Source organism: Chanodichthys erythropterus, chromosome 14 (assembly GCF_024489055.1).
Source record: "Chanodichthys erythropterus isolate Z2021 chromosome 14, ASM2448905v1, whole genome shotgun sequence".
NCBI lineage: Eukaryota > Metazoa > Chordata > Actinopteri > Cypriniformes > Xenocyprididae > Chanodichthys > Chanodichthys erythropterus.
The window spans coordinates 25110178-25119776 of NC_090234.1; the positions used below are offsets into that span (position 1 = coordinate 25110178).

Here is a 9599-nt window from a genome sequence, read left to right on the forward strand (position 1 = left end):
GCAAAATGCTTCTGTATAAATAACTGCACTTCTCAAGCATTGTGCCTCTAGATGATGTTGTTTGCATATTTGATATGACACATACTGTATAATTTAAAAATATAACTACAATGCGCATTAATTGCTGACTAAATTACGTGGCTTTACTGTTGCCTTTTTCAGGACTTATTTGCCTGGTTTCACAGACAAGGCTTAGGCTGCTCCAAGACTAAAATGCATGTTTGAGCTGTCTTAACTGAAAGCAACTTGAACTGATATATCTTAAAATATATCAGTGCCGTTGTTTTGTCTCAAGATGCACACCAGTAATGTTTTTTTTTTTTCTATGGCATGTTTTTTTTTTAAAAAGCCACTTAAATGTGATAATTTAACTAAGGTCTAATCCTGGCTTAATCTAAACCCTGTCTGTGAAACCAGGCCTTTATTTATAATAAACAAAGACTTATTTTACTGTTATACTTATATACTGTAAATATAATATAATTTTTTAACATTACATTGTATAAATATTTTTGAATAATTGAATGTGGATTAATTTGTCAGATATAAAAAAATATCAGATACCTTTTACAAATAATGTGATCTTATTTTTCTATTATTATTTTTTATTTTATTTTTTTGTTAATGCAACTTAATGTTTGTAATCGTATTTGTTTTATATTTAGAAGAAAATAATATTACAGTTTAATATATCTAACTTCAGCTTGCATTGTCCTTGCTGGTAAGAATAATATTCATATTATTGTATACACTGTCCAGTGTTTGCATGAAATCCTTCTCTGTTTAGATATGGTAGGGAACTCCATTGATGCCCCCTTGTGGGTGAGAATTGTAAATGCAAGAAAATTCCATCCTACTTATTTTTGTCATTATTACCTGCTCCACTTATAATTTAACAAATAAAATTAGTTTTTCCTGTAGTTTGACACTGTAGACCTTCACAGTGCACATGCATAACAGCTGATAAATTTAATGGCATGAAAACAATCTAGAAAAAAAAATCAAAAGGAATGTGTCTGTGATTTTGAATTCTGTAATGACTTTTAATGTTTTCCTTTTTTTCTATCCCAACATAAAATTAATTTACCATAAAACAAATTTTGCAAGCACTGACCAATCATCCAGTTGCATTCCCCCTCCTCGCTAAAATTTTATTCTGTAGGTGATTTGCCTTTTGACTCCTTAAACTGGATTCTCACCTGGATACATTTGAGGATTAGATTCCAGTATACTTTATCCTTATAAATAAAAAATTATAAGGATTTTTAGTACAGTGTTTTAATGTCCCGAATTTCCAATTATGCCCAGCAGATGGTAGTGTTGGACCAAACTGAATGCTCATTTTGCCAGTTAAATAATTCAAAGAACCATTGATACATATCAGCACAGACATTATAAACTTGCTTTTGGTCACACAAATACACTAATGGAAATAATAATTTTAAGATGCAAAGAAATAGTGGATTCCAAATGTGGTTTCAAAGCTTTTCTATTGTTTTAATGTAACTTTGTAACATTTTAATTTTACATTTATTAAAAACCTACATTCATACAAACACTTTTTATTTTTTGTATTTTAGTATATGTTTTGTGCATCTTTTATGTGTGTAGGTTTTTTGGGGGGGAAGATCCATAATGCTAAAATCCACATGACTGCATCTTTTTTTGTAACTTTTCTAATTTTGCTTCACTTCTTCACTTGTGTAATTCTCATCTCTTAGAAAAGAGAAAATAGTATGTGTGTATAGATAGCGGTGTATATATACACACACACACATACATACATACACATATATAATGAGCACAACTCATTTGTTTTTTTGTTTTCAGCTGAATGATCTAGAAACATTCAACAGCACTGACAAAGTAGTGATATAAAATATCATAAGTGGTTGCCATGCAAGTTCTTTTAAAGAAAGAATATAGGCAAACCTTTACATCTGCATACTGTACGTAGAGTATTTTAGAAAAGTTTTAGGCTATATAGTGTTTGGAATGTGTTTGCATATCTGTGACATTTGACACTTTTTGGTGCAGTCAGATCTAATAGGACAGGACTGAGGTTAGCAACACTGACCACGTTACTTCAAGAAGTTATTTACATCCATAAACTGGGGTACATTGCAATGAAATATTACAACACAAAATCCAGAGGAAATTCTTCTTTGGACAGCTTCTACAAAGTTATAAGTGCTCATTTGGCAGTACATAGGAACAGATGTTTTCCCTGCTTTAGGTTTTTTATAATGCCTAAAAGGTGCTTTTAAATAGGGAAGGATAGAATGCATCATCATTAATACATGTCGCTCACTCAGTTCAGTGGTACGTATTGTGAATATTAGTGAAGTGCAAAATATCTCCCTTCAGTTCATATACCATTAATTCTCCCAATGGACTTTTAGAAGGAATCCTGATAGGAGAAGGAATGCATGCAGATGAAATGGCTTCTGAAATCACATGACTGTGCAGGTTTTTGTCTTGGTCTTGTGTAGGCGTGACACTGAGTCCAGCTCGGGCCTGTTAGATACGTGTGAGGTCCTCTTTGTGGCTCTGCTGGACTTCATGCGCTTCACATTCTTGTTGCTTTTACTGATGCAGGCCAATGTGGCTATGTGAAAAATGTCCCTCACGCTGTTCTCAGACTGCTGTGCTGAGCACTCGATGTAAGGGGCCGAGATCTGCTTGGCCATGTTTGAACCCTAAAAGACACAAGAAGTCCGTTACTTAGACAGTTAATGGACTGTTAAATACTTACTAAAATAATTTCTCTAAAAATAATCATCTAATTCAGGGGTCTTTAACAGAGGGACACCTAGGGGGTCTGTGGTGGTACTGCAGGCGGTCTGCCAATTAATGTTAGATTTAATATGCATGTAAGAAAAAAAACATGCATTTTAAAAATTCAATATATAACTAATTTCAAAGCTAAAGTTTAGCAAAATATTTCATCGTCCCACCCACATTAAAATGCATTAAGTAAAGTTAAAGTGTAATTTGTGCCTCAATAATGATTATTTTAATAGTTTTGCAAGCTACATTAAGCATCGTAAGTCTGTAAATACATAAATATGGAACTGTATGCATGTTATCCCAGGTTAAAAATGCAACATGTTTCACTATCCACCATAAGAGGGGTCCTTGGGTGAAGATATCTAATGTAATTGCATTATTTTGTAGTTAAAAGCTTTTGAAATTGCATGTTGCCTTTTCTTTTTTATTATAGCTATACAATGTTTTTTTTTTTTTTTTTTTTTTTAAAAACCCACCTGGTCATACGATGAAGGAATGTCATTGGACAGCTGCACAAATGTGGCCAGATCTGCACGTAAGTCTGACTTGCATCCAACCAAAAGTACTTTAGTATTGGGACAGAACTCCTCAATTTCCCCCTTCCACTAAAGGAATTAAAAACATGATGTTACACCGATGCCAAGCATATATATATATTTTTTTTTTTTCTTTTTTTTTTTCTTATATATATATATATATATATATAATATATGTATGTACACAGGAGTAAAAGCTATTTTATATAAGCTGTAATATTTATATTTTATTTTATTTCAGCTTTATTCCAAAAAATATTTGTAATAATTTTATTTAATTTAACTATATATATATTATATTATATATATATATATATATATATATATATATATATATATATATATATATATATATATATATATATATATATAATAACACATCTTTTGTAATAAGCTGAAATAAAAAAAATATAAATTTTAAATGAAAAACAAACAAATGAAAATTATAAATGTTACTTTGGCAACTAAATTAAAATAAGCAAGTTGAAGTACTAAAATTACTAAAACTAAACTGGAAAAAAAAAAAACTAATACAAATGACAATACCACAATGCATAATAAAATACAATAATATACTACAATAATGATGCTAACAAATATCAAAATATTAGTAAAACTACAAAAAAAGTTACATTAAATTCATTTTAAAAAGGAAGGTAATTATTAATAAGTAATCTTCTATCTACACAATACTGAATTCAGCTGTTTATTTTGAAAATGACAGTGAAGCTGACACCACAAATTTCTTTCCACATTGTTTATATGACATCAAGTGATTCTAGACCATGTTTGCTATCTCAGGACCCCTAAAAATGTGTGATTGCATGATAGCTCTTCATGACTCCATGGCTTATCATATTAAGTATCATGCCTTCTTCTAGTCAGTGGAGGACCCCGACACGGGTGACGTGTAAAGCCTAATGATCTCTAGTCGTTCACCTCGAATCACCCAATGACATCAGCATAGAGATGCACAGACCACCTCGCTTAGAGAGACTACAGTCAGTGACACCATTGGAGACCGAAGCGGCCCAAAACGAGTGGCTAATTCTTGCTCTCTAAACCACTTGTCTCCCAATGACATCAGAGGTTACAAGGCATTCTGCGACACAAAGGCTCTATGATTCTGAGACCCAACGTAAACAAGCTCTTATTGGTTGTCGTTCTCCCCCTCATGTGATAGTCAAAGAATCAAAGTCCTCCCACTCATTCCCCCTCTCATTCATTGGACTCCTCTCTCAGATGTCTGGACTTTTGTTCTCATTGCCACAAAGACAGGGCTTGTGAGAATATCCCAACCACAATTCTGGAGAGCTACAACAGTTTATAAACATTCAGCATCAATGAACAAATGTCTTGAAAATCAGCTTACCTTCCTTAGCACATTCTCCAGAGTCTCTGGTCGACCGATATCAAAACAGATGAGAACTGCATCAGCGTCCGGATAAGAGAGGGGGCGCACATTGTCATAGTATGGAGACCCTGCAAATAGACATAAAAACACTGTGCTGATAAATAATAACTTAATATAAATGAATGATTTGAACCTGACTGATAAGTTAATCAATTAACACAACATGGTACATTTATGCAGATAAATTGTTTTAAGATGGAATATTGCTCATCTGAATATAACTCATCTGAACCGCAATGAAATATTTACATTCACAACCTTTCAGAGTTCAACAGTATACAAATCAGTGTTATTTTAGTATTATTTATAGTATTTGTTATTTTGAATTAGCTTGTAGTTTTAGTAATGCTGTGATGGTTTGTCACTTTTATTAATTAAATCATTAGTTCAAATATTTTTATTTAGCTTTAATTTATTTTTATTTCAGTTTTAGTTTTAGAAATGTTCAGTTAGCTGACAAAGACAACATTTCTAAATTTTTTAGTTTTAATTTTTTAAGTTTTTTAATGTCCTGGAAAAACATCCGTGAGATTGAGAGTAGTATTCTTTCTTTTCTTTTAGAAATATTACTTTATAGTATGTGGTTTGTATAAAACAACGTTCCCATAAACTACATACACTACTGTCACGATCACAATCTGTTCATGTTCACTCTGGACTACATTTCCCATGATCCTCCATTGCTCATCACCTGCACTCACTTCACAATCACTCCTCACTAATCAACACACCCAGCTGCAGCTCATTACCAGGACTATAAAGGACCTTCACACACACCACCTCACCGCGAAGTCTTGATTACCCAGTGTATCATTTCCGAGCGTGTCCCTGTGTTTATTGTCTGCCTGTTTATTGTTACTGATCCTGCCTGTTTCCTGTTTATTGACCCGTTGCTGCCTGTCCTGACCCCTGCTTTGCATACCGACCTGTGAGTGATATCTGCCTGTCCTGATCTTTGCTTGTTCCTTGACCACGATTCTGCCTGTCCCTTGCTGTTCCTGTTTGCTCCTGTTTGACCCTGCCTGTACGACCACTCTCACTTTAATAAAAGCTGCACATGGATCTCTGCCTCAGTCCCGCTTCGTAACAACTACACATAACAGCTGTCATTAAACAGTAAAAAGTCTATAATTCAATTCAAATAATTCAAATTCAAAAGTGAATAATTATCTGTCCATTTATTTATTCAATGTCAAATCTTCTGAAATTGTTGGACTGATACTGGTTGATTTTCTATGGGGTCCCTGTGCAAGTCACTGTCCCTCTACATCGGAAGACAGTACATGTACCCGTGATTCAAGCCCAGCAAATTAGGTTACAGTGCTATTCTGGGAGGTGAGTGTTGAATATGCTCTAGAAAGTTTGTAGGGCTCGAAATGAGTTCAAACCTCAGATCATTAGCCATCATTACTGAAATATTTAAAGGTCTCATTTTAAAATGCCTGTCCATGGTGAGCAGCTTCATGGGTTGCTCAGAAAAACATAGATGAGGAAGGAAATGATGATTGCTGTCAGTTCAAATTTGACAAATATAAACAACTGTTCACATAAACTGATCACATACTACCACATGTGAAGTTTATTTTGAGAATAGTATTACCTAACATTAACAACATTCATCTGAGTCATTCTAGAAGTGTGGGAGACAAGAGTGAGTCTGCTGTGAGAACATCATGGGCAATCTGTGGTGGACTGGTCTAGTTTACAAGCTTCCAGTGAAAAACAAAGACAGTTTTACAGCTTGATTCCATTGAAAAAACATTTTAAGTTCCACAACACTTTTTATTCTTCATTTCTTCAGAAAACCATGGCTCTAATATGCTGAAAGTGCAACATGACGAGCTTATTAAACTGTATATATAATTGAAGATACCTGTAAAGATTGTTTTAGACAAGAAAAAACTGAATCAAAGCCGCAACCAACATCTGAAAGTATACGTTAATAAAATATAAAACAGGTCCACTTTTCTTCTTCAACCTCATCATCACCATATTCAAGATTTATGAATTTTGTCATAAGTGATGAATCATAGAAGTCTGACAAAAATATCTGTGGTCCTCAGTTTCCAGTCCACCAAAAATATATGGTTCATGGGGACATGACCTTTAGAAAACTACATCACATATCCCACAAAGCCCAAAACCTCAAAAATGGCATTACAGCTTCTACAAAGACCAATAAATATGTGCATGTGCATGTGTATGGATTCACATGATGGAGGCTTGCATAAAAACATCATCAAAAAATAGCTACATCAAAGCTTTTCCTCCTCTTACCTGAAGTGTCCCAAAGACTGAGCTCAACTCTCAAAGTGTCCACCTCAAAACTGGCTGTGTAGTTCTCAAACACTGTAGGAACATAGTTCTGCGAGAGAAAGATCCAAAGTTTGATGTTTAACTACACAAGATGATTAACTCGTGGCTAAAACGCTGCATCAATTTTGCACTCATGACACAAATGACATTAAAAATCAAATTAATATTCATAATTAGAGGCGACTTTTCTCTACAAACCTCTGGAAAAGAGTCTTTGGCAAAAACATTTAACAAAGACGTCTTCCCACACTGAGTGTCCCCGACCACAACTATTTTACATTTCATATCGTGATGGTGATCCATCATGGACCTCATCTTCATTCACTGTCGCTGAACATCAACCCGGTGACCTCGAGACTGCAGTCTGTCCATGATGTTACAGTAAGAGAGAAAGATTCCAGGACTCTATTCAAAGTACTTTCGGCGCCCCTCAGGTTGTGATAAAGATTTGTAACGCTAAATCTCTGCAAAAGGCGAGAGGCGCATCCTCTGTGCGCTGCGCTGAGAAATAAACCGCTTCGACCGTCTCGCTTTGGAGTCTGTGAAACATCCACATACTTGTGTGATGAGCGCAGCGCGAGACCGCCCCTCGCAACAGCTCACATTCCAGCGCGCGAGGGCGCGCCGCGCGCTCCAGCCCTCGAAAGATACAAATGCTGCTAAAGAAACAGGATTTTCTGCAGAGCTAGGTCAAAAGCCTGAAGAAACACAGATGAAGTCATATCCGAGTCTGTTAATATGAAACTGTTTAACTAAAAACTGTTTTCACGTACACGGCCATCTGTTATGTTCACAATGAACATGAGGTAAAAACAGTAATATTGTGAACTATTATCTATAATATATTTTAATTAAAATCGAATGTATTCCTGTCAGAATCTGAATTTTCTGCAGCCATCTAGATCAGTCACATGATCCTTTAGAAATCATTCAAAAATGCTGATTTGCTGCTCAAGAAACATTTCTTATTATTATCAAATTTGAAAACAGTTGTGCTGTTTAATATTTAGTGAAGACTGTGATAGGCTTACCTTTTATTTAGGATTCTTTGATAAGGAGAGAACGTTCAAAAGAACAGCTTTCACACCAAATCAGGCAGAAATCAGGCAGGAGAAGAAAGTCCAACATTCTTACTCCAGCAATACAAAAAAAAAAAAAAAAAAGTAGGCCTAACACAAATGTGATGTTTTCCTCATTTAAAGGTGCAATATGTAAGACACAATATGTAAAGACACGTCCCCCCCACATTTCAAAATCTAAGTTTTGTCCCCCTCACTATTTCCCAATGTCAGATTTAGTTTTGCATTGCCTGCCTATCTCTGCCGATTTCAGAGTCTCCAAATTAATCCATTCTGCAACTTTTAAATGCATAATTAAATTTTTAAAAACGAAATTATAGGCTTATGTGCAGGTTCCGAAAGTTGGACGTTTTGTCGCTATGGTTACACGCGCGCGCGCACGCACGCACCAAATTGCGCTCTTTTATTAGTAGACTAGCACCAATTAAGTTTTCGTGCACTATATTCAAAGTCATCTGAAGCCATTCCATAGCTTCATGTGAGGGACAGAAGAAATATACATCAATAAGTTCACGGTCAGAAACGCCTCTTCCCTCCGCTACAGCTGTCAATCATTCAGCATTTAAACAGCGCGTCGCGTTCGGTAACGACAGTCAGCACGGTAAAACTCTCCAATATGATATATTCCCATTATAATACTTGATATGTAGATAAAGAGCTGTGGATTTGCATAAAATGATTTTATCTTGCTGGAGTTTATTGCTGTTTCTGAACGATGTCATCATACTGGCTACAGGATGTCTGTTAGATCGCACAACACAAGGACTATGAATTCGTGTCACACGCACAATAACTGGAATTTAAAAATGAAAGAAACATATGATTAATAAACTGTTAGATACAATCAGATGTACACAGGGATTCTCTTTGTACCGTGAACTTTTCAATGCGCAGCGCAACTGCGCGCTCTGACTCGATATTGCTTCAAGCGCATCATTCTGCACCCGGGATGCGCATTAGCGGTTTTTTGCTGTTTTGAAGCGTTTCATATTATCATGGTTTTGCACACTGAAAGATTATTAATAGCCTATTTTGTTCTGTCGTATCTATAGCTTGTTGCCCCATTAAAAAGCTGCACAATACATTTTAAATAAGCGTCTTTTAATGTTACATTAATATAAATACATATAATTATTCACATATAAATCTAATTTCATAATACAAATAGTAATTTTAAACTTTTTATTAACATTTGGATTTATAAAATTACTGTGCAAAGTTTTTAGGCTAGAATATTTTTTGCTGCTGAATTATATACTCGCCTAGTTTACTATTTATTGGTCAGCTTATGAATATATTTTTATTCATTTGTTATTTAATGAGATGTTGTGTTTAGTGCATTCTGGATTGGTTAACAAATCAAAGATACAGGCTCCCACTAATAAATTAATTCAACAAAGGTAACCTCTTTTGCTACTTATTTTTAATGGTTTAAATGTATACTCTACATGTTTGACCACTTAT

The 9599-nt window shown here is 34.6% G+C and overlaps 1 protein-coding gene across 1 annotated transcript; it reads right to left on the reverse strand.

The window, feature by feature from the left end:
- Positions 1-2453: 2453 nt before the first annotated feature.
- rnd3b (Rho family GTPase 3b) lies at positions 2454-7592 on the reverse strand. Its single transcript, XM_067410724.1, has 5 exons — positions 7255-7592; positions 7018-7105; positions 4699-4808; positions 3267-3395; positions 2454-2699 (listed from the first exon to the last, which is right to left on the reverse strand). Exons 1-5 carry the CDS (start codon positions 7375-7377, stop codon positions 2454-2456), a joined length of 696 nt encoding a protein of 231 aa, XP_067266825.1. The 5' UTR covers positions 7378-7592.
- Between the last annotated feature and the right edge of the window lie 2007 nt (positions 7593-9599).

What these genes read in the sequence shown, in the direction of transcription:
- rnd3b (XM_067410724.1), bottom strand. Translation starts at nt 7,377, where the DNA reads ATGAAGATGAGGTCCATGATGGATCACCATCACGATATGAAATGTAAA. An exon ending in CCAAAGACTCTTTTCCAGAG is followed by an intron (nt 7,106 to 7,254) that starts GTTTGTAGAGAA and finishes TTTCTCTCGCAG; the next exon opens with AACTATGTTCCTACAGTGTT. An exon ending in TGGAGAATGTGCTAAGGAAG is followed by an intron (nt 3,396 to 4,698) that starts GTAAGCTGATTT and finishes TAATTCCTTTAG; the next exon opens with TGGAAGGGGGAAATTGAGGA.